Source organism: Helianthus annuus, chromosome 2, assembly GCF_002127325.2.
Source record: "Helianthus annuus cultivar XRQ/B chromosome 2, HanXRQr2.0-SUNRISE, whole genome shotgun sequence".
In the NCBI taxonomy this organism is placed as follows: Eukaryota; Viridiplantae; Streptophyta; class Magnoliopsida; order Asterales; family Asteraceae; genus Helianthus; species Helianthus annuus.
Genome location: NC_035434.2, coordinates 108367962 through 108394755, shown reverse-complemented (window position 1 = coordinate 108394755; position 26794 = coordinate 108367962). Strand labels below are relative to the sequence as shown.

General features: G+C 40.2%; 1 protein-coding gene across 1 annotated transcript; it reads right to left on the bottom strand.

The window, feature by feature from the left end:
- Positions 1-5207: 5207 nt before the first annotated feature.
- LOC110893286 (ABC transporter F family member 4-like) lies at positions 5208-6903 on the bottom strand. The gene is made up of 2 exons (XM_022140400.1): positions 6516-6903; positions 5208-6418 (listed from the first exon to the last, which is right to left on the bottom strand). Exons 1-2 carry the CDS (start codon positions 6901-6903, stop codon positions 5208-5210), a joined length of 1599 nt encoding a protein of 532 aa, XP_021996092.1.
- Positions 6904-26794: the final 19891 nt, after the last annotated feature.

Here is a 26794-nt window from a genome sequence, read left to right as displayed (position 1 = left end):
AAATTCCAAAAATCCTTAAAAATAATATCTTAACAGTAGGCAGTGTTGCAGAAATCGGCCTAGGCGGCCGATTAATCGGCGCCTAGGCGCTAGGCGGTCACTTACTGCCTAATTTTGAGCTAGTCGGTCAATTAATCGGCCATGGTCAAAGTCGGTCCTAGGCGGTACCTAGGCGGTCCTAGGCGGTCAAAAATCGGATTAATCGGACTATATTAATCGGTCAAAATCGGTCCTAGGCGGTCAAAATTGGTCAAAATCGGTCAAAATCGAACCATACTATCTGAAACTTGAAGTATTTATGTGAATTTTGAAGTATTATTTTTATATTATTGGGTATATATATATAATTTTGAAAAAATACATATAAAAATCCCATTCCGATTAATCCCGATTAATCCCGGTTAATCCCGATTAATCCCTAGGCGGTACCTCACCGCCCGACTAGCGCCTAGCAAGATATCGCATTTTAATTAATAAAAAGCTTCAATTTACGATATCGAGCATAACTTCTGTTTGAGAGCAAGAACTGATGTCAAATTTTTGGGACATGCTTATATATCAGTAGCAAAGGTTTTTGTCCACTCACATTTCTAAAAATCTCATTTATATCTCAAAAGGGCAAATATGGCATTTATAAGCACAATAACAAACAAGAGCATATAATTCAAACTACTAAGGACCAAGTAATATAACTCCAGGGGGTTATACTACTGCATAAGGTGGTCCTAATGGAAGCTCAAAACATGGAAGAATTAAGCTCAATCGAGTCAGAACTGAAAGTCAAAGCAAAAGTCAAGCTTTTACGACTTTCGGTTATGAACCGACCTTAAACTGATACTTGTCGGGTTAGACATGATTAAACATGTTCTAATATTAATTACCAAGTTATTTGTATGATAAAATATGACTTACAACCTCTGCATTGTTAAATATAATTGGTATTTAAATTTCTGGTCAGTTTGACTTTTTATGCAAATAGTTTGACCCGACAATTAACTAGGCAAACGAAATAATTAGGAGGTGCCATTTTAAGGGTTAATCACCTACCTTAATATGGTCACATAACCACTTTCAATTCGGACAGTGGCTGGACCATTTGTGATTAAACCGAAAGTCAAAGTCAAACTATGATATCTTTGACTTTTTGGTTTTTAAAACTAAAACTGAACTAAAGAAAGGAACTAAGACACTTACAAAGGGTCCTAGCTATCTTTTCTACAAAAATAATCTTCCTCCTGATCCAAGAACCTCCAGAGATGTCCAGAACTCAAGCTTGGAGAGTTGATAGTGAAATATGAGTGAATGAGCACTTGAATTGTTGAACATAAGGTTCTTTATATAGGGAATTCAAGTGGCTCCAGATGATAACAGGTGTTAGGAAATGAAACCAGGTCTCTACAGGTGTGTTGGTGGTTTCTAAAAACCATGTACAAGTCCCTTGAGTCGAATTAACTTGTTTGGCACCCAAGGAAGAGAACAAACCTGCACCTGGCAACATTAAACTGTCGAAACAGTGCCGTCACGTCACGCGACGGCAGAGAGATGTTGGGATTGAACCCTATCAGAGGAACAGATAATGAGAGCCAAAACCGGATCACAACAGTGGATTCATCATAAGTAGCTGTTTGCATTAAACTTTCCCCTTGAAAGTGATTATAACATCTGATGGCCCTCATCCACTGTTTGTATACTACAACTGTTGTCCACTAAGTACTGCTTGTGTACAACAACTGCTGAAGACAAAAGTACTGCTATCTACTGTCCTAAGTCAAGTGCTGCCAAAGACCAAAGCCCTGCTTGGAATGAAGCAGTGGAATGAAGAAACAGTTGTTTACTTTGTCTATTGTAATAGTATCAGTGTTTAGCTAGCAGTAGTTATCTGTATCAGTGGTTACAGGTTGTTAGGTTGTTAGATGTCACTTTCATGGTGACGTCAGCTTAGATGCTTCAATGGTTTGATTTGCCTATAAATGGAACAGTACCCTGTACTGTTACATTCGATTGACTGAGTGAGTTCTTCTCCTCCAATCCTTTCATCTTGTGCAATCAACCATGGAGCATCAGGCTGAGGGGGAGTTTAGTTTGTAAGCATGCTTTGTAACCTTTTTATTTGATATGTAATATTTAGACTAATGGAAAGCATGTGTTTATCAAAACTATTTTCTTCTTCGATTGTATTTACAAAGTTTGTGTTCATTTCCGCTGCATAAATCATTGAATCATGGCTATTCATTGTCCATCTATTACAAACAAACACAATCATGAGAGCCTCAGATCCTAACAATTGGTATCAGAGCTTGGACAATCAAATTCGATTTAACAATCAATTTGACATAACAGTTCAGCTCAAAATTCATTGATGCCAAAGTTGATTGTATTTTGTTGAAAAACAGAGTAACGAGTGAGCACGTTCAAAGTTGATATTCAAAAACTCTGTAAAACAACCAAGATGTCATAAGACACACAAACTTCTCATAACAAGTGATATCATGCATAAACCACCTATAGTCTTTGTTGGTCCCTCGGATAGGATCTACTTCTTCGGAAACTTAGTTGAATCGGATATGATTAATGCGCGGAATTCATTGAATCACACAACAGATATACGAGAATAAATTCAACTCTGGATTACTGTCTGATCTTCTATTGATTGAATAAGAAAGTGTACAAGCTCCTTAGAGAGTTCAGACGGACATGAGTTTGCCAGAGAGTGAAAGTATCAAAAGTTACAAATGAGTTGATCGAACAGCTATTTATAGGCACAGTCAGGATAGAGTGAGTGCTGGCCGATCGGCTGGGCTAGCCGATCGGCTGACATTGCTGACCGATCGAACAGCCTGTTCGATCAGTTGGGCTGTCCGATCGGCTGGGCTAGCCGATCGGCTGGCATAGTCAACAAAAGTCAGCACTTAACAAAATAACGCGCCATATCCTGACTTGCTTTACAAACATACATACAAACATAAACTATTCACAAATATACAAAACATGACTACATGCTAACGGAAGCTACAGACGTTATTGTACTAACAGACTCCCCCTCGGATGTAGCTGTAGTTCCTTACAGCATAGTCTTCAGTTCTTCCTGTTTCTCCTTCGCTCTTTAGCCTTTTGCCTCCTCTTTTCTTCTCTTTCTTCTAACATTCTTTGTCTTATGTGTCTACCTTCAGTCATCCACCATTTCCTGTACACTGGGTCACCATCACGCTTTAGATCCCATTTTGGAATTTTGTTTTCTTCAGATTCAATTGGCGTCTGATCTGTTGGTGGCACAAACCCCATTCTTCGTCTACCCAACTCAGCTGCTCTCTTTGCTATCTCTTTGGATCTTTGGCTTCGCTTGTATCTTTTCAAGAACTCATCAATTTCTATATTTCTCCAATTGCTCTTCCAATATCTGCTAGAATTTATGTCTTGAGCAAAGCAAACATCCACAATTGATTGATATTGCATTGCTTGAGCTTTGTCTTTCTTCTCATAAACAATCTTGTTTAGGAACAAGCAATCAATGTCTTTCTTCGAGCAATTAACAAGCCACATTGGATCCAATATACTGATTCTTCTAGATTCTCCAGTGGACTTGTCAAAAAGAGATATCACTGCCTCTGCCGTTGTTTCATTGTAAAACCAACCTTGAAATATATCATGAAAATCTTGCTTGATGGCTCTAAGAGGCATGTTCTTTAGACACTTGGGTAGCTTTACATCCAGAGTTATATCTTTCTCTCCGTTTTCCAAAATTCTGACAATCTGCTTCGGATACTGTGGCTTCCAATCAGGATAACCATTCTTTGCTTGCAACTTGATGTAGTTCCACAGATCTTGATCATGTAGACGAACTTCAGGACCAAAGTAGAACTGTTTAATGTTCTTTGTCTTTACCAATTCATCCACATCCCACCACAGTAGAGAAGCAATATCAGATAAGAACTCGAAGTATTGAACTCCTTCTTCTCTCCTGATAGCATACACTTTGAGATCTTCTAGGTATCCCCAAGATAGAATATCTCCCCATGATAGATTTTTATTGTGAGTGAAGTACTGAAGGGCTCTGAGAGTCTTTCTTTCTTTAGGCATATTCTTGAACCATTTCCTTCTTTCTTCTACAAGTATCTCTCTTGGAACAGTTTCAGGAACACCTTCAGTGGAGATCTTTTCAACAATCTTTCTTTTGATCTCGTCCTCATTTTTGTCTTTGAACATCTCAGCAAATGAAGGGAATGTCTCATCAATCCCGGCATAATGAAAATCAATTTCATCTTCAGATGAATCTGAAGCGTCTTCAATAATCACATCATCATAATGATCTGCTTCAAATGCATATCTGGGCTCGAAGTCTTTAGCTGGTGACTGAGGAATTTCATCCTTAATATCAAACTTGAACTTTCCTTCTTCCAACCCCAATTCCTCTAGCATTTCAGCTCTGGTTCTTCTAACCTCAACCTCACCTTCTTGTGAACATTCAAGTAAATAACAGTTGGATTTGAGAGGAATACCTGATCAACATGTTGTTTTCCAGATGATGATGCTTCATTTTGTACGTCATCCTCTTGCTCATTAATCTCATCATTCAATAGCTCTTCAATTCTTTCTTGAACAATTGGATCTTTGACTAATAACCCAGAAGCACCTTGATCATTGTCATCATCACCTTTATCATCTTTATCATTGCTATCATCAGATTTATCATCCATTTTATCATCAACATTATCTTCATCTTCCTCTTCTTCATCTCCAAACATCTCTACATCTGAATCCTCATCAACTATTTCTCCACGAGCTATCTTTCCCTTTCTTTTTAGATCATAAAACTTTAGTAGTCGAGCCACTTCTTTCGCATTGTATGGCACTGGGTAGGCATTACCAACAAGTACAAATTGTTGTGTCTTCCATTCTAGTAGCAACACTTCTCTTGCTTTTCTCTTTCTTTGAATAACCTCAACCTTTCGAAGAATATTATCAATATCAACAGGCTCAGAAGACTCACCAACAATCATGAAGTCTGGTTCCTGAACTTCTTCAGCTTCAACCATTTCTTGTTCATCTTCAACTATTTCTTGTTCCTGAACTTCTACAACTTCAACCATTTCAATATCTTGTTGTGATGATGAACCACCAATATCAGGTTGACTTGATGATCCCCCAGCTTCTTGAGTGTCATCAATCACACCTTTGTTCTTTTGAGTGGCTTCTTCAGCTAAATGTCTTTATCGTTCTAACCTTCTCTCTTCAGCTCTTTTCACTTCTATCTCATTAAATGCAATATGAACATCCATCTTCAAATGACTTTCCATGACAGAGTATAGCATATGAAGTTGTTCATCTTTCACCACCTTGTCTGCCTTCATGGCTTCCATCTCTAACTTCATCGCCTTCATTTCATTTGATGACGCTTCACTCATTTCACTGAGAAGCTGATTGAGTGTTTGATTCACATCTTCCAAGTTCTTTATCTTGACATTCAATGAAGAGATCTCTAATGTCAACAATTCAAACAACTTAGAATTATCATGAGCTTCATCCTTCATTTTGTTCATTGTTTCTTCTTGCTCTATCAACGCCTCTCTAACTTGATCATGAGCTTTCATCAGTTGATCAAATTGCTTCTTCAAAATTTCACGTTCTAATTCAGTCTTGGCTTTTTCTTTCTCCAACTTGTTGACCTTTTGTACCAATTCTTTGACTGCTTGATCGTTGAACATGTCATAGTCTTCTTCAGGAATATCTTCTGTGTATATTCCCGTGGCTTCTGGAAATCCTTCAAACATGTAATCAACTTTTTCTTTCTGTTGAGATGATTCTTGTTTGTCTTGTGGAGGAGGACGTGGACTAGCAGCTTTGAACCCAGTGACTTCTACGTAATCATCATCACCGGTTTCTTTTTCAGCTACTGGTTCTTTTATTGATTCCACTTCAGGTTCTTTTGGTACCTCAACACCTTGTGTCTTCTGAATGTGTTTCTCTTTCTTTCCACCTTTATCTTTTTGTGGTTCAGCTCCAGATTTCTTAGCTCTGACATTCCTTGGAATTACTCCAGCTTGAGCTGCTTTTCGTTTCTTTACTTGTTTCTTTGGCTGATCCAGTTCATAAGGTGAATCTTCTTCATCTGATGCTTTTTGCTTCTTTGTAGGCTTTTTCTTCAGTTGAGCTCTCCCTCTTCCAAGAGTCGTTGGATCCAATTCAGATTCAGATTGAGTTGCTTCTGAATCATTTTCACTTGAACTTCCCTGAGCTTCAATCTCTGGTTCAACCCTTGTAACCTTCTCAACATGAGCACTTGATCCTTGAGCTTGTTGTGTTGCTGCTTCCTCATTCCTTTTTAGATAACTCTCAAAAGATTGATTTAGAAGATCAGCTCCTTGTTCAATCACCACAGATGGCTCCAAAACAGTTTCATCAATCAATCTCTGCTGTGGTTCTCCAGAAGACCGTACAAAACAGACATTAACAGAGACATTAGAAACAATTAATAAGCATAAATTCCAACTGTCTTAAGGCTCCCCCTTTCACTATACCCTTATCTCCATCCTTCGGGATAGAAACTGCAGGGGATGACTTCGGTGTTCTCTTTCGTTTTCCGTCTCTCACACACCACGTTTCGGTCTTCTTCTCAGTCATATCGCTCATCTTTGTGTCTTCATTGTCGGAATCACTATTGTCATGTCTCCATTTCTCATTCTCAGGAGCAACATACTCTTTATCCTTGATTCTGCCTATCATTTGCTTTGTTTTTGCATCAGCTTCTTTAGTAACTCTCAAAATTGTTTCATGTGTAATGTTTCTAACATCCATAATGTCACTTCTGATCTTTGGAAGATCCTTGATCTTATCATTTATCAACATCATGACAAATCTAGGATACATGATATACTTATCTCCTCTTTCCTGGCAATTCTCTTTCATATACTCAAATATCACTTGAGAAATGTTATACTTTCTGTTCAATACCAAGCTTGTGACTATGTTCATAATATAATCAGAAACTTATCATAGGCTCCTTTCCTGTGTGACAATGAATGAACCATGCAATGCAGCAAGTATCTATAAGCCTTTGAAAAACTTGTCTTAGTCATCTTTCCATTGATATGACCAGTAAATCCCATTCTGCACCACAAGCCTTTAGCAAGACGTTCAGACATGATTGTTGGATCATTGTCAGAATCTTGTAAGTCTAGAACTCTCCTAACATCTCCTACACCAAACTCAAACTCCACATCTATGTCTTTTCCAGCTTGGTCCTTCTTTCTCAAGACTACATGTATTATCTTGTCTGATTCTTCATATCTAGCTGTGTTCCAGAAAGCTCTAACGTGCGATTCATAAATAACTGTTTTATCAGATAGAGCCTTGGCTACTCTGCTTTCTCTCAAGAGTTTGGCCATCTTTTCAACCACCGTACCATTTGTGTTTCAGAATCAATTGCACAATAAACATTGTGGCCTTTATCTGTGTCCTTTCCTCTTCCCTCTAAATATATATATCATCAATAATGTGTACAGGTCTTGATCCTTGAGGATGAAAAAAAAATGAGAGTTTATGAAAATTTTTCGAACACTTGAAAATTTCACTAACACTAGAGAATCCTATGTGATAATACTAGAGGATCGAATGGCCTGTCCGATCGGTTAGCATTGCTGTCCGATCGGTTGGCAATGCAGTGAGACTTCATTATGTGAGACTGATCAATCGGTTAGCATGTCCGATCGGTTAGCAATGCTGTTCGATCGGCTGGTAAATACTGTCCGATCAACTGGCATGTGCTGTTCAATCGGCTGGTAAATGATGTCCGATCGGCTGGTATTTCAGCAATGAAGTAACAAGAATTCTGTCCGATCGGCTTGCAATGCTGACCGATCGGTTAGCAATGAAAATTACAAATGATGTCCGATCGGTTGGCAAATGCTGTCCGACCGATTAACAATTTGCACAGAAGTTAATGTAATGATGAGGATGCTGTCCGATCGGCTTGCAATGCTGACCGATCGGCTAGCAATGCTGTTCGATCGGCTAGCAATGCTGACCGATCGGTTGGCACACTACATAACATTTCCAAACACTTAACACATCAAGGCACAATTTTCAAGGCATAAACTACCCTATGTAACAACAAGTAAAACACACTATAATTGCTATCCGATCGGCTGGGATAGCCGATCGGCTGGCACCTTCAATGAAGAACAGTTAAGAACACAAACAGATGATTCAAAAATTTTATGCTAATTACTACAAATTGAGCACAGATCCATGTTCCTAATGTTGCCGCGATCAAAACCCTATGTTTATCTTTGTCTAATTCATCCTAAACAGAGTCTAATTTCACAAAGAACACGCCGACTGCCGAACACATGTAATCCTAGATCAATCAAGTTAGAGCAAGATTTTACACAAATTGAACCGGTAAACTTGTAGATCTCAACATTCCGAACAAAACCCTATGCTTAAAATTCATCACAACTTCCTAAATCTTCTTAAATCTAAGATCTAAGAACCGACAGTGAAGAACACGAAGAACATGATGAAATTTAACAGATTTGGATGTGAAATCATACCTTTGCCATTGAGAATGATGAGCAAACCAACAATCCAATGTAATAATGCAAAGAGAATCAAGAATCAAGAGAAATCAGTGAATAGTTTGAGAGAGAATAAGTTAGTTCGATCGAACTGTGTAACCGTTTGACTGTCCCTTGACCACCTATTTATAGGTGTCCTTGAAACGGCTTGGCTGTTCGATCAGCTAGCAATGCTGGCCGATCAGCTAGCCTGTTCGAACCAAGTAACCTTTTGACTTTCAAACAGTTTGACTTTTTGACCCTTTGATTTTATCAGTGTTTAAGAAATCCACTTAAGTATCTAGGTCCAAGTGAATGACCCTAGGTACTTAATTTGCCTACCAAGTTCAACTTAATGACCTTGGTTGATTCGAGACAAAACATACTGATATTTTGAACAAACTTTTTCTGAAAATTTACAAGTTTCAAATTAATGAACTTGCATGAACTTTTCATTTTCTCTATTTTTTTTTATCAAGATTAGCTCCCAACTCATTTTCCAGTTCAGAACAACTTCCTGCATCTGCATCAGACTACGAATCAGAAGATCAACTCTCTGCTTTGGTTTGTCGTAAAATAAAGCAGAAAAGGAAAATCTTTTTGGCTTTTCAAAATGTACAATCTAAAGTAGAAATTAATGATCAGAAACTAAAATACAGAATGTAATGAAAGTAAACTATTTACAAACATATTTTTGGTGAGCGTGTTAGGGAATCATATCAACTGCCGACAAGTTACAAGTACCATTAAGCTTAAATTCATACTCAGAATTAAACAATTCACATAGATTGTGATATACTAGTCCACTTTAAATTTTCACACAAATTTCAATTTATTCAGGATACGATTTAGATATCTTAGGAACTTAACTCATTCATGTGTCCCACCTCTTGAATATACTCCCGTATCCAGATCCCACTATTCAGTCTTACAGGTGAGCATACCACATATGATATCTATAAGGGTTTAAATGCGAGGGCTGTGAGAGCTCAGGTCGATACTTCCGTATACGCAAAGAGATGACGGCTTCGACTTTTCGGTGTGTCCCCTTTAGAGGATCTTTTGTTACAACAGCAATGACTATCAATTTTATTGTTTCATCAATTTGCTGAGGGCGATGCTATGTCTCAAGCATTTTGCGGAAAGTATTATTCGGGGACTAGGTCAGAACTTCCATTCAGCAGAAGTCCCGGAATAATACCCCAGATATCACTGAGTATAAAGACCTAGTATCTCAGAAAGAGGGACCTTTCAAATGAGATTTCAGGGGTTACCTATACATCCAAGTAGTGTTCCCCACGAATTACGCAAGTTTGAAATTTTAGGTTTATATCCCGAATAAATCTACTAGATGTGTAAAAACCTATCGACACATCATCAGTGAGACTGTTTAATTTTTTTTAAAACTTTACAAATCTTTAGCATACCATAACAGTCTAGCTGATGTACTATCATTTTCCCTTTTTACACAAGCTCTTTTTCATTTTTCTACTGTTTTTGGATTTTGAAATTTTCTCATGTTTTTGGGTTTTTCAATTTTTATTGTTTTTGTATTTTCTGAAAGTATATACACATATACCTATCTCCCCCTAAAGACCAAAACAGGTAAAAAATCCACAAACCATTGCAGATTGTTTTTCAACATCATCTACAGTGGTATCCTCATCAATGCCAATGATTCCATCCGACACCGATAAAAGCATCATACCATTTAGTTTTAAAAGATATTTAAAACATGTTTTATCAAATGCTTTGGTATGTAAATCAGCTTTTTGCTCATCAGTGTGGATTTTCTCAATTCGTATCAACTTTTTCTCGAAACAATCGCGAATAAAGTGATAACGAATTTCTATATGTTTAGTTTTAGCATGATGTACTGGATTCTTTGTTATATTAATTGCGGACTCATTATCAACAAAAAGAGGCGTGTTAAGAAACTGCAAACCGTAGTCGCGCATCTGTTGCTGTATCCACAGGATTTGAGAGCAGCAACTGCTGGCAGACGCGTACTCTGCTTCACATGTGGATAGTGCCACAGACGTTTGTTTCTTACACTGCCAGGTAACCAAGCGAGGTCCAAAGAACTGGCATCCTGCAGTTGTTGATTTTGCATTGACTTTGCAGCATCCGAAATCCTAGTCAGAATACCCTTCGAGCGTAAAGTCCCCTTTTCTAGGATACCACAACCCCAACGATGGAGTTCCCTTCAGGTAGCGTAATATCCTTTTCACAATGATCAAGTGCGAAGCTCTCGGGTTAGATTGAAATCTTGCTGCGAGGCACGTTGGGTACATAATATCGGGTCTTGAAGCAGTTAAGTACATCAATGAGCCGATCATGGAACGATAAAGCGTTTCATCTGCCCTGTCTCCGGTGAGATCTGTGTGAATCCCATGATTTGTTGCTAAAGGGGTTGCAGCAGGAGTAGAACTTGACATTCCAAATTTCTCTAGAATATCATGAACGTACTGTCACACCCCCAAAATCCACTCGCGGAGTATCACCGCTTGGGAGCGTGACTGACCAGGGTCAAGCCACCAATCATATTGAACGAGTAAGTAATAAGTAAAAGTAAATGTAATTCATCACAATTCAATTGGTGTTCATTTCAAAACATAGTATAAGTAGCGGAAGCATAGTATGAAAAATCCAACACAAGTGTTAAGTTTAAAGAGTCATAATGTTTTCATCGAAACACCCACAATCTATGCCCACAACGACCGCGCCTCCCGTGCAAGCTCCATGAGTACCTATGGTCCTGCAAGGCATGTAACAGAGGGTCAACAACTGGTTGAGCAAGTTCACAGTAAGTAAGTTCGTAATAGTAAGTTTGTTTCGTAACGTGTGGCTCTACTAGGCCGATAGTATGTTCTAATAGTGGGGGCTTCCCATATTTGTATATACACTAGACTATTTGTAACCATAAGTGTTCTTCTTAACCCGAGAACAGTATTACGTACAAGGTATACGTAGGTTTTATGTAAGTGCCCTTCTTTACCCAAGGACAGTGGTACGCGCGGGGTTTACGTAGGTTTTACGTAAGTGTCCTTCCTAACCCGGAAGACAGCAGCATGTGTGAGTTTACGTAGGTTTTACGTAAGTGTCCCTCGAAACCTGAGGACAGTGGTAAGTACTTGTTTACGTAGGTTTTACGTAAGTGCCCTGCTTAACCCGAGGACGATGGTAGATAGTCTAGTGGCCGTGTAAGTACGAGTAATTGTTCAATCCCATCATTCAACCCATTCCCAATCCCCGAGAATCCCATGCCTTGGTAAGAGTGTGAACTCACCTTGGTTTGCTCGGTTTGTTATTGTGCCTCTAGTGTTAATTACTGGTTCGGTCCGTTACACACGACCTAAGGTACATTGCACATAAACTCAATGTAAGTGTTTACGTTCAATTAAGGTTTACAATTCCTTGGTGTCCAAACAACTGCGTTCCGTGTGATAATTGTTTACAGATTAGCATGACATAGATTGCACATACATACAATAACATGCAGTAACATGCAGTAACATGCAGTGGCATACAGTGGCATACAGTAATATACAGTAACACTTATGAACCAAACAACAACCTCGGACCCCTTTAATGTTTGAAAACTCAGACCATATGTTTTGTTTACAAAACTCGGACCCTTCATGCATCATAAAACTCGGACAATACAAGCTTCTTAAAACTCGGACCATACAAGCATCTTAAAACTCGGACCATATAAGCTTCTTAAAACTCGGACCATACAAGCATCTTAAAACTCGGACCATATAAGCTTCATAAAAGTCGGACCATATATACATCATAAAAGTCGGACCATATATACATCATAAAACTCGGACCATATATTTTTCTACAAAAATTCGGACCTTGAGTGCATTACAAAATTCGGACCAACATCCTTAACCAAAATTCGGACCATGTTTCATTTACAAAACTCGGATCAAGCATTCAATCAAAACTCAGACTTTGTGACTTCACAAAACCCTGACACAAATCTCCGGACTAACAATCAATCATACGAAATACTCAAAACCTAATCACAGTTTCCAATGGAACAGTTACAGGTTACGATCAAAACCCTACTTTTCATTCATTGGCAAATGCTGCAACCTAATCAACAATCAACCAATTCTAACATATCAGGCATCCTATTGTCAGGCATTTGATTACACAATTACCCACAAACTATTGTAGAAACAATCAGGATTTTCAATAAACAAAGAGTCATTGTTTGGAGAACTAGGGTTTTGCATGAATCAAATAATCAAGGATTAACAACAAATAATCATTAAAAATTTACCTTAGATTGATTCTAGATGAAGAGGGAGATCAAAAGTGATGATTGAGAGCTTGTGCCACCAAGAATGATGAAGAAGATGATTGTAGGAGATGATTGTAGAGGAAGATTGAAATACGTATAATGATTTTGTGAGAGAGATTAGGGTTAGGGGTTATTAAGGTTTCACTAACTACCCTTCTCACCCCTAAGTATCATCTTTTACATAAGACACACACACCACATATAATTTACAGTTTCATCATCAAGTTCATGTATTTGTCAGATCATTCGTAAAATAACACATAACCATGCAACAATCGCAATACACTTTATCATATCACAACGTATACAGTTACAAAGCAAACAAATTGTGTAAGTAAAAAACTAGACAAATAGTTAATGTGCAATAAATGCGAAAGTGGAATCTCGGAAACTCGAGTTGTCACATTATCCCCAACTTGAAAGAAATTTCGTCCCGAAATTTAGCATGCGGTTACTGAGGAAGCTAGTTAAGTTGTATCGTTTACTGGTTTTCCTGGGGTGTCACATCATCCCCCCGTTGATTTGGAATTTCGTCCCGAAATTCTATAGTAGCTTCAGCCTCAGTAGTAGTTGCATTGTTCTGAAATAACTGGGGATATTTGAGTTCCATTTGGTCTTCTCGTTCCCAGGTATACTCTGGGCCACGACGGGAGTTCCAACGAACTCGTACAAGAGGTATTCTAGTGTTCTTGAGGACCTTAACATCCCGGTCCGTGATTTCAACAGGTTCCTCGACGAAATGCAACTTTTCGTCGATAGTGAGTTCCTTCAAAGGAACTATGAGGGTCTCATCTAACAGACACTTCTTCAGATTCGACACGTGGAAAACGTTATGAACTGCACCGAGTTCTGCTGGTAAGTTCAGTTTGTAGGCCACCTTGCCTATTCTTTCAATGATTTCGAACGGTCCAACATACCGCGGATTGAGCTTGCTTCGTTTACCAAAACGAACCACACCCTTCCAGGGTGAGACTTTGAGTAGCACTCGATCCCCAACTTGGAACTCGAGCGGTTTTCTGTGTTTATCAGCGTAGCTTTTCTGAAGGTCACGAGCTGCGCCATGCGTTGTCGTATCTGTGCAATCCGTTCAGTAGCATCAACTACCATTTCTAGACCTGTGATCTGACTATCACCCACCTCTGCCCAACAAAGAGGTGATCGGCATTTACGTCCGTATAATGCCTCGAATGGAGCGGCTTGAATGCTGGTGTGGTAACTGTTATTGTACGAAAACTCCACTAACGGGAGATGTTTTTCTCAGCTGTTGCCGAAGTCGATAACACATGCCCGAAGCATGTCTTCTAGAGTCTGGATAGTGTGCTCAGACTGCCCATCCGTCTGAGGGTGATAAGCTGTGCTCATGTCTAACCGTGAGCCAAAAGATTTGTGCATGGCTTGCCACAGTTTTGAAGTAAATCGTGCATCACGATCTGAGATAATAGAGGTTGGCACTCCATGCCTCGAAAAAACTTCTTTCAAGTATACATATGCTAATGTAGAGAACTTGTCAGTTTCCTTGATAGCCAAGAAGTGAGCAGACTTTGTGAGTCGATCCACGATTACCCAAATAGTATCGTTCCCACGCTGGGATCTATGCAGGCCAGTAACAAAATCCATGGAAATTTCTTCCCATTTCCATTGTGGTATCTTTGGTTGCTGAAGTAAGCCTGATGGTTTCTGGTATTCCGTCTTGACCCTCGCACAGGTCAAACACTTGCCGAAGTAAGTTGCTATGCGGGCCTTCATGCTAGGCCACCAGTACGTAGTTCTAAGATCGTGGTACATCTTATCCGAACCTGGATGTACCGAGTAGCGGGACTTATGAGCTTCATCCATTACCAGCTCGCGTAAGTTGCCATAATGTGGAACCCAAATGCGTCCTGTTACATAGTAGGCGCCGTCTTCCCTTTGTTCTAACCGTTGCCTTGAGCCGCGTAGGGCTTCAGTCCTGACGTTTTCTGGTTTCAATGCTTCTACCTGAGCATCTCGTATCTGTGCAGGAAGACTAGACTGACTAGTAAGTTGTAATGCTCGCACGCGTCTAGGCATAGTGTCTTTCCGACTGAGGGCGCCAGCCACAACATTGGCTTTGCCTGGATGGTACTTGATAGCGCATTCGTAATCATTAAGCAGCTCGACCCATCGATGTTGTCGCATGTTTAATTCCTTCTGCTTGAAAATATGCTTGAGACTCCTGTGATCGGTGTAGATAGTGCACTTGGTACCGTACAGGTAGTGTCGCCATATCTTAAGCGCGAAAACAACAGCTCCAAGTTCTAAATCATGTGTAGTGTAGTTCCGCTAGTGAACTTTAAGTTGCCGCGAAGCATAGGCAATGACTTTATCCCTTTGCATCAATACACAACCAAGACCCTAAATCGACGCGTCGCAGTAGACCACAAAATCGTCCGTGCCCTCTGGCAATGAGAGAATAGGTGCGCTGCAGAGCCTATCCTTTAGGTGTTGAAAAGCCGTTTCCTGTGTACTACCCCAACGATGTGACACATGTGTCACCGCGACCATCAAACAAATACCAAGCCAATGAAATATTGTATTTCATACTTGGGATCTTGTATAAATATGTGTATCTTTTGCACATATCAATTCTGGTTCAATTTCAAACTCTACGTCACTTTCTAGAGAATTATACGCAAACTGGTGCGTAAACGTACTCAGTTTAATGCGACAAATACTCCGGAACATCAACATATACTTAACATACCCTAAATAACCTTTACATAACTTAGAAATAAGTTTTGAAGGCTTTGGTATGGCAAAAACAAGTTATTTCGCTTACAGGGACTAAACTTGACAAACTGCAAAAGTATGCCAATTCGAACTGTAACGAACATTCCGGAACGTGTACATAAGTTAAACATACCCTAAATATCCTTTACATAGCTTAGAAATAGGCTTTGAGGGGTTTGGTATGCTAAAACAAACTTTTGGATCATTCAGGGACTAAAAGTGTCAAAAAGTGCATAAGTTTGCACTTTCGCGCATAACTTACGTTCTGAATACATCTGGACATCCAAAAATTTAGTAAGCATCCTTATATTATGCCTTAGTGTTTGGCATGAGAAAAATCCATTCGTCACGCATTTTGGATCGTTTTTCGCGCTTATGCGCATTCCATCGTAATTAAGCGAACATCGCGTTCGTACGACCAAACGAACCGACATCCGGGATATTTTCAAGCATATTTCATGTTCCCTATGTCTTAACATCATTGCGGAGCTTGAAATTGGGTTTGACGGGTGTTTGAAGTGCCGTTACGCAACGAAACATGTGCAGGGACCATTTCTGCAAATTCTGCAGAAATAAGGGCTAGGCGTGACGCGACGGGTCTAGGCGTCACGCGAGGCCCCTTCTGATCAGCAAAGGTCATTTTCAGCAGTTAACAGCCCTTAGAAACCTCCAAAGGGCAATGCCACTTGTCAAATCCCTATGGTGGGGGCAAAATAAGCCACCACAACAATTCGACAAGTGTACGCTCAAGATCGTGGCACGATATTCAAGAAACGATCCTAACGGCTTTACTTTTCCTATAAATACCCCCCCTTTGATGTAAAACCCACACAAATCTGATCAAAATGCTCTAAGTTGATGCCATTGCTTCATACCTGAGCTCTTTGATCTAGATTAGCATTCGGGGACCCTCCGTAAGTGTTCTTTCGTTCTTTTATTCGCTTTTCGAGTCCGAAAGTCAACGTTTTGTTGACTTTCTGCATTGACCAGCCTATGGTCAACACGAAGTTCTTTGAACTTCATAACGTGAGCGTGATCACGATGGTTATAGTCCGTAGTGACTATACCTACTGATTACCACGTTATCTAGGCTCAGTGACGAGTCGTAGTTTCGGCCAAAATGCGCATTCTTGCGTATTTTGTAACCAAACTACTCGTGAGCATCAAAGCCGTTTGTTTTGATGCCAAACCTGTTTTCTAAACTTAGTTAAGCATGTCCTAACATGCTTAGCTCGTCACTTTTAGTATAGTGCTTATATAGGGTCGTAAGGTAAGCGATCTAAACCATTGCTTATACTTTCGAACCCGACCCATTTGGTCGATCATTAGGATCCGACCAAACATATTAGGTGACCATAGCTGTAACCTTCCGAGGTTATACCTTGTGGTCACGATGTTAGGCGTTCCAAACGCGTTCTACGCGAACGACGCGTTAAGGGAGCATAAGCTACCTAAACGGGTCGTAATGGGCCGTAAGCACTTAGGTTAGGTTTCATTGTAGTATGTAGGCTTTGTTAAACCATATTACACGAGACTCCATACTCATTTGGTTTACGAACCCGCATACTATCCGATCCTTCCGATTTAGGTCCGGTATATTAACATAGCTACCTATTAGGTGCCATTTGATATTCCGTGATCTCTAGCATTGTTTGGTTATTATACAAGAACTTCAAAGCAATCTCAGGTGAGTACATTGAACCCCTCTTTTACTGTTTTCCAAACTGTTTTGGGGTGAAACACATGTGCCTACTTGTTACTTTCGTGCTTTCTTGTTTCACATCATATACTTGCTATGTTCGATAGTACATATATAGTACATGATTTCATTGTGTTTATGCTTTGTATGTCCATTGTGTGCATACTTAGCACATCACTTTACAATACATTTCATGCTATGTATGCCCATTGTGTGCGTACTTAGTACATTGCTTTACATTACATGCTATGTATGCTCATTGTCTGCGTACTTAGTACATTGTTATACATTACATTTCATGCTATATATGCCCATTGTGTGCATACTTAGTACGTGGTTTTACATTGCATTTCTGTTGCATATGCTCATCCAGCATATGAACACATTATGCTACATTTTGAACCGTTGTAACCATTTGACTATGTGAACCGTCTTACCCCTTTGATTTCATGAACCGTCTGTAACCATTGAACCGTGTGAACCAGTTGTATCTGTTGACATGATTTACATTTGAAAATAGACATTTGACTATACATGAACATTTCTACAATTGTTAAACACTTCATCTTGATGGTTTGGTTTGAGTAAGTGATTAAGTAACGAGGCCTGTGTAATATGATACAAGCATGGTGGATACGCCGCTGGTACTTCCTATATATAAGTGTTTGTATGGTATTACATATCGTAATGTTATTTGAATCATTTCAATTTGAGACATATGACATTTTATACAAATAACACACTTTTCACGAGACATTGTTTTACAAACGACTTATCTTATACAAACACATTTTACATGGTTATCCGTTTAACCATACAGTGTTCTCTTATTTATACATATCATCTGATCTTATCGTTTTTCAAATGATTTACAAGACAAAGCAAAACACAAGGATCATGACTAAACATTTTCTCAAAACATAAGTCATGAATTCCGTTTTCACAAAACCAATGTATCTCACAGGCATTTTTATGCTGACGTACCTATTTTTCACATGGGTTTTCAGGAGATGATGCATAGGACTTATCAAGACATACTTAGGCAGACCTGTGCCTTAGTGCCTTAAAACGGGACAAGAACTAGTTAATTTATGTTATGTACTCTTTGGTTCCTGTTTAAACAATGTAAACATTCATGTTTGATTAATAAAACGAAACTTCAATTGCCATGGATTTGAAACAATTGATTCTGTTACAACACTCCCCGACGTTTCCGCCACGTTCTGTATGTTCTACGTGGTCGGGGTGTGACAAACGATAAGTAACACCTTTCTGTGTCAGTAATGTAAGCGGCTGTGCGATCTTTGAGAAATCCTTGATAAACCGTCTGTAATAACCCGCCAAACCCAAGAATTGGCGTATCTCCGTTGGTGTACGTGGTGCAGGCCAGTTCCTGATCGAGTCTACCTTGGATGGATCAACATGAATCCCATCCTTGTTTATAACATGGCCTAGAAAATGGACTTCACGAAGCCAGAAGTCGCATTTTAAAAACTTGGCGTACAGTTGTTCCTTTCGAAGAAGTTCCAAGATAAGTCGTAGATGCTGCTCGTGTTCCTCCTGACTCTTGGAATAGATCAGGATGTCGTCGATGAAGATAATCACAAACTTGTCTATGTAAGGCTTGCACACTCTGTTCATAAGATCCATGAAAACTACCAGTGCGTTCGTTAGCCCGAATGGCATAACTAGAAACTCGTAGTGGCCGTAGCGAGTTCTGAATGTTGTCTTAGAGACGTCCTCATCCCGGACTCTCATCTGATGGTAACCTGACCTCAGGTCAATCTTGGAGTAGTAGCTTGACCCTTGCAACTGGTCGAATAAGTCATCAATACGCGGCAGAGGGTAGCGGTTCTTCACTGTCACCTTGTTTAGTTCGCGGTAATCTATGCACATCCTGAAAGTACCGTCCTTCTTTTTCACGAATAACACTGGAGCTCCCCAAGGCGAAGAGCTAGGATGAATAAAGCCCTTATCCAAGAGCTCTTGCAATTGCTTTGACAGTTCTTCCAGTTCGGTTGGAGCTAATCGATACGGTGCGCGAGCTACTGGTGCTGCTCCAGAAGCTAGTTCAATCTGGAATTCGACCTGGCGATGAGGCGGTAGCCCAGGTAAATCTTCAGGAAACACTTGAGGAAAATCGCGTACAACTGGGATATCCTCTATTCTTTTCTCTTTCGATGATGCATCAGTAACTAGTGCCAAAATGGCAGTGTGACCCTTTCGTAAACATTTCTGAGCCTTCAGGAAGGAGATGATGCCAACCACAGCACCATTCTTGTCGCCTTGAACTTCGAGAGGTTCTTTACCAGAACGGGCAATACGAATGATCTTCTCCTTACATAGGATCTCTGCGTGATGTTGGGATAACCAGTCCATACCAATGACGATGTCGAAACTACCCAGAACTATAGGAATGAGGTCGATGGAGAAAGTCTGACCAGCGAGGATAAGATTACAACCCTGAACTATGTACGTGGCCTCTAGACTCTTACCATTAGCTAATTCTACAACATGCTTGGTGTTTAAGGGAGTTGGTGCACGTTTTAACATTTGGCTAACTTTTAGAGACATATAACTTGTATCCGCACCCGAATCAAACAATACAATAACATAAAAGTCGTCAAGAAGAAACTTACCCATAACTACGTTGGGATCATTCCTGGCATCACCATGCCCCAGCACAAATGCACGTCCCCTAACTTCATTGCCGTTGTTGTTCCCACCGTTGTTTCCGTTGCCTTGGTTATTGTTGTTGTTGTTGTTGTTGTTGTTGTTCTGGTTTCGGTTTAACTGAGGGCAGTGTCTTTTGAAGTGACCTTCAACGCCACAATGAAAACATCCCTTGTTGCCCTGTTGCTGATTCTGCGGTGTTTGCTGCTGCTGCTGATCCTGAGTTACAGGCCGTGGGCTCCTACAATCCTTGGCCTCATGACCCATCTTGAGACACCTCTGACAACGACCCTTGTTGCACTGGCCACTGTGGTGTCTGTTACAGTTGTTGCACCTGGGGTGATTTCCGCGATAAACTCTCTGCCCGCGACTACCAGAAGACTGTTGACTGGGACTCTGGTAGTGGTCAGTCTTTTGCTGCTGAACCTGAGACTGAACTGAAGCTGAACCTTTGCTGGAATCCCCCTCCCATTTTCTCTTGTTGTCACTAGGAGTAGCAGGAGTAGCAGAAGTGGTAGCGGTAGTAGCAGCGCTGATACGCTTAGGCAGCCTGTTGTGTTCCACTGCCTGATCTGTGAGGTGATGAGCAAGAAGCTGAACATCCTGGATATTACCAAGGTTAGCCGATGTCACATGGCTCTGAATTTCTGGTGCTAGCCCCTTGAGGTACAACTCAATACGCTTGACTGGAGGGTCCACCATAGTTGGGCACAAGATGGCCAACTCGTTTGACCGTTTCGTATAAGCTTCAATTTCCGACCCTGTCATTTTCAGATGGTAGAGCTCCACTTCCAACTTGTGGATGTCATCACGTGTGCAGTATTCTCGTTTGATGAGTTCCTTGAAATCGTTCCAAGGGGTGGCGTTAGCAGCTGCCAGCCCTAAAATCTGAACTTGCGTGTTCCACCAAGTTAGCGCAATTCCTTCTAGGGAACCAGTGGCGTACTTCACCCTGCGAGCCTCAGGGCATTCACACATCTCGAACACCGACTCGAGCTTTTCAAACCAATGGAGGAGTCCAACTGCTCCTTCAGTGCCACTGAATGTGCTTGGACGACAGTCCATGAAGTTCTTGAAAGTGCAAACAGGTTGCTAAGCGTGTTGACCTATTGTGTAAGAATAGGACAAGGTTAAACACAAGAGTTGGTTTAGGAATGTAGGATCTAAAGATCCTAGTGTGAGTGTGACTGTAGGGTATACCTCCTGCGTGTGCAGCTGCAAGTGCCGCAGCAACTTGTTCGTTGATGAGAGCCGTCAACTGGGCTTGAGTCAAGTTAATACGTCCGGCCATGATCTTCATAGCAAATGTAACATAAGTGAGAGAGGTTCGCGAATAGTGCGATGACAGAAGAGAGTAAGCACACAAGTTTTCCTCAAGCAATAACGAATATTAGGCAATGTAATCTGGGTATACCACGAGCAAAGTTCTATGTAATTCTAGCATGTAGGCAATAAACATAAACCATATTACCTAGGATGTTGAGTCTTGCACGTGGAGCGAGGCGTCGTTGTGGATCGTTGAGCACTGTACTGATTATAGTCTGGTTTTAATAAAAACGTTTTCCCCATATTAAAACCAAGTTTGCTATAACCAATGGCTCTGATACCAATCTGTCACACCCCCAAAATCCACTCACGGAGTATCACCGCTTGGGAGCATGACTGACCAGGATCAAGCCACCAATCATATTGAACAAGTAAGTAATAAGTAAAAGTAAATGTAATTCATCACAATTCAATTGGTGTTCATTTCAAAACATAGCATAAGTAGCGGAAGCATAGTATGAAAAATCCAACACAAGTGTTAGGTTTAAAGAGTCATAATGTTTTCATCGAAACACCCACAATCTATGCCCACAACGACCGCGCCTCCCGTGCAAGCTCCATGAGTACCTATGGTCCTGCAAGGCATGTAACAGAGGGTCAACAACTGGTTGAGCGAGTTCACAGTAAGTAGGTTCGTAATAGTAAGTCTGTTTCGTAACGTGTGGCTCTACTAGGCCGATAGTATGTTCTAATAGTGGGGGCTTCCCATATTTGTATATACACTAGACTATTTGTAACCATAAGTGTTCTTCAAAACCCGAGAACAGTAGTACGTACAAGGTATACGTAGGTTTTACGTAAGTGCCCTTCTTTACCCGAGGACAGTGGTACGCGCGGGGTTTACGTAGGTTTTACGTAAGTATCCTTCCTAACCCGGAAGACAGTAGCATGTGTGAGTTTACGTAGGTTTTACGTAAGTGTTCCTCGAAACCTGAGGACAGTGGTAAGTACTTGTTTACGTAGGTTTTACGTAAGTGCCCTGCTTAACCCGAGGACGATGGTAGATAGTCTAGTGGCCGTGTAAGTACGAGTAATTGTTCAATCCCATCATTCAACCCATTCCCAATCCCCGGGAATCCCATGCCTTGGTAAGAGTGTGAACTCACCTTGGTTTGCTCGGTTTGTTATTGTGCCTCTAGTGTTAATTAATGGTTAGGTCCGTTACACACGACCTAAGGTACATTGCACATAAACTCAATGTAAGTGTTTACGTTCAATTAAGGTTTACAATTCCTTGGTGTCCAAACAACTGTGTTCCGTGTGATAATTGTTTATAGATTAGCATGACATAGATTGCACATACATACAGTAACTTGCAGTAACATGCAGTGGCATATAGTGGCATACAGTAATATACAGTAACACTTATGAACCAAACAACAACCTCGGACCCCTTTAATGTTTGAAAACTCAGACCATATGTTTTGTTTACAAAACTCGGACCCTTCATGCATGACCATACAAGCTTCTTAAAACTCGGACCACACAAGCATCTTAAAACTCGGACCATACAAGCTTCTTAAAACTCGGACCATACAAGCATCTTAAAACTCGGACCATATAAGCTTCATAAAAGTCGGAGCATATATACATCATAAAAGTCGGACCATATATACATCATAAAACTCGGACCATATATTTTTCTACAAAAATTCGGACCTTGAGTGCATTACAAAATTCGGACCAACATCCTTATCCAAAATTCGGACCATGTTTCATTTACAAAAGTCGGATCAAGCATTCAATCAAAACTCAGACTTTGTGACTTCACAAAACCCTGACACAAATCTCCGGACTAACAATCAATCATACGAAATACTCAAAACCTAATCACAGTTTCTAATGGAACAGTTACAGGTTACGATCAAAACCCTACTTTTCATTCATTGGCAAATGCTGCAACCTAATCAACAATCAACCAATTCTAACATATCAGGCATCCTATTGTCAGGCATTTGATTACACAATTACCCACAAACTATTGCAGAAACAATCAGGATTTTCAATAAACACAGAGTCATTGTTTGGAGAACTAGGGTTTTGCATGAATCAAATAATCAAGGATTAACAACAAATAATCATTAAACATTTACTTAGATTGATTCTAGATGAAGAGGGAGATCAAAAGTGATGATTGAGAGCTTGTGCCACCAAGAATGATGAAGAAGATGATTGTAGGAGATGATTGTAGAGGAAGATTGAAACACGTATAATGATTTTGTGAGAGAGATTAGGGTTAGGGGTTATTAAGGTTTCACTAACTACCCTTCTCACCCCTAAGTATCATCTTTTACATAAAACACACACACCACATATAATTTACAGTTTCATCATCAAGTTCATGTATTTGTCAAATCATTCGTAAAATAACACATAACCATGCAACAATCGCAATACACTTTATCATATCACAACGTATACAGTTACAAAGCAAACAAATTGTGTAAGTAAACAACTAGACAAACAGTTAACGTGCAACAAATGCGAAAGTGGAATCTCGGAAACTCGAGTTGTCACACGTACTTCGTCTGGTGAATGAAAATTCCCTCAGGTCGTTGATCAACTTGGAGCCCTAACAAGAACTTCATTTCCCCCATCGATGACATTTTGAATTTTTGCTTCATAACTTGTTCAAAATCTTTGCACAAGTTCTCGTTCGTTGACCCAAAGATTATGTCATCCACATATATTTGAACTATCAAAAGATGTCCGTCGACCTCTTTAGTGAAGAGAGTGGCATCCACTGTTCCACGAGTTAACCTGTTGGCTAGAAGATGTTGAGACAATGTCTCGTACCAAGCTCCCGGGGCCTGGTGTAAGCCATACAGTGCTTTGTCCAGCAAATAAACCTTGTTCTTGTGGATTGGGTCGGTAAAGCCCGGTGGCTGTCCGACATAAACCTCCTCTTTGACCTTCCCATAAAGAAACGCCGATTTAACATCTAATTGATATACTTTGAAATTTTTCCAAGATGCAAATGCCGGGAAAATTCTGATTGCTTCTAGTCGTGCCACAGGAGCGTACACTTCAGTAAAATCGATTCCCTCCTGTTGACTAAAGCCCTGGACCACGAGTCAAGCTTTGTTTCGCACAACAACTCCTATGTCGTCTCTTTTACACTTGAACACCCATTTGGTGTTTATTTTCCTGTGACCATCAGGCAGATCCACCAGTTTCCAGACACCCAATTTTTCAAACTGGTTCAACTCTTCTTGCATCGCATTGACCCAAGAATCTTCAGTAAGCGCCTCTTTGTAAGTTCGTGGTTCGATCTGCGAAATAAAACAACTCAATGAAAATTCAGTTTGTAAAGGTGCTACTGTAGAATAAAAACTTGTAAGCCCTTGGTCAATTTGATGTCTAATGCGAACGCCTGATTGCAGCTCTCCAATGATCAGCTCCTCTGGATGATATGAAAGAGTTCTTGGCATTACTTCACTCGGAACATCTACTTTGCCTTCCAGATTAGTAACATTTTGATTTGCACCTTGTTCACTGATAGGATTTGTTTGATCTAAAATCTGGATCTGCTCCCCCTCAGACTCTGAATCACCATGATCAAATGTTGGACCGATATCAGATGTTAAATCATCATTTGTTGCCGTCTGAATATCGGGAGTTTGTGGAGTATCATCATGTTCTCCAGCATTACTAGGACCTGCTTCATTGTCATTTGAAGTTTGATGTGATCGCCTAGAATACTTAGCTGGAAATCTTTCCTCAGATGACTCATAATCTCTAAGAATATCCAACTCGTCAAAGAAATCTTCTTCATCTTTAGGTTCTTCCATCACGTCAAACGAATCCCATAGAGTGTCGTAGTGATAATGCCATGAATCTCCGGGGTTCTGCGGCGGCATCGTATGACCTTGACATTCAACATTTGCAGCTTTAATAATCCGCTTTTCACTTGGAACAAAGACACGTCGCATAGGACTTGCATAACCAACAAATATACCCTCAATGCACTTCGGACCAAACTTTCCAAAAGGTTCTATTACCATACAGGGTGACCCGAACGGTTCAAGATACTTCAAATTAGGCTTGCGGTTATTGATCAACTCAAAGCATGTTTTGTTAAACTTCTTGATAGTGAGAACTCTGTTGAGCGTATAGCATGCGGTGGAAACAACTTCTGCCAAAAAATTTATCGGAAGTTTTGAATCAGTAAGCATAGTTCGAGCCATCTCGATTAGTGTCCGGTTTTTGTGTTCTGCGACTCCATTCTGCCGCGGAGTGTACGGAGCACTAAACTCATGCAGTATACCTTGTTCTTCACAAAATTCTTCCATCTTGTTGTTCTTGAATTCAGTACCATTATCACTTCTAATTCTTCGGATACGCCTCTGGTACAGATTCTCAATCTTCTTGAACAACGCCATCAAACTATCAAACGTTTCATCCTTCGACTTCAGGAAAGATACCCAAGAAAATCTGGAATAATCATCAGTAACGACCAAACAGTAGTAATCTCCTGTAATGCTTTTGACATTCACAGGACCAAACAAATCCATGTGAAGTCTTTCTAGTGGTCTTGAGACTGAATTGACTTGCTTTTTGGGGTGTGACTTTTTCTTCTGCTTGCCTTTAATACAGCTAATGCACTCCCCTTCCAGATGAAAACCTTTGATGTGAACTCCTGTAACCAAATCATTGTGCACCAAGTGATTCATTTTTCTTAGATGTATATGCCCCATCTTGCGGTGCCACAATCTCGATTCTTTCTCAGTCGCTCTCGACACAAAACAATGAGCCTCACCCGTGGTTGTCGTTGCTACACTCATATCCAACATGTACAGATCATTGACACTTGGTGCCCTCATGATGATCCATTCCTTAGGGACAACAAATCCTGGCTTCTAGATCAAACACTCTTTGTCAGTGAAGTGAGTGGTATACATCCTGTCACAAATCTGCGAGATACTTAGCAAATTATTCTCCAGCTCAGCAATGTAGTTAACTCTTTCAAACGTCACAATCCATTGGATAGCGTTCCTTCACCAATAATCCTACCACCTTGATTACACGCGAATCCAACATAACCTCCATTGATATTCTTCACATCGTACAGCAATGCTGTCTTTCCTGTCATGTGCCGAGAAGCTCCACTATCCATAATCCAACGTGAAACGGATCTAGGAAGCCCCTGCATATTTCAAAAGTATTTAATTAGATTTTGATGCTACCCAAGCTTCCTTTGACTCGGGTAACTTGACATTGATGCGAGTTGTTTTTGTGTAGAGCGGTGGAAAATTTTTGTCATTTATCTTCAAACTCTCCTCAGACCCAATCTCAACCTCTTTGTATAAAGGAGCATCCTTTTTCGGAGGTTGACCAGATGATTGGTCTTTCTTCACCACATACTTCTTTACAAAGTTGATTTTTGTTTCTGAAGTTTCTCAAACAAATCCAAAGGTACATACATCTTCTTGGTCGAAGATGATGATTTTTCAGTCTCAGAAACCTTTGGTTTTGGAG

Excerpts from the sequence above, each read along its gene's own strand:
- LOC110893286 (XM_022140400.1), bottom strand. The coding sequence starts at position 6,903 with ATGAAAGAGAATTGCCAGGAAAGAGGAGATAAGTATATCATGTATCCT. Across the intron at positions 6,419-6,515 it reads CCCGAAGGATGGAGATAAGG|AACCACAGCAGAGATTGATT; the intron begins GTATAGTGAAAG and ends GGTCTTCTGGAG.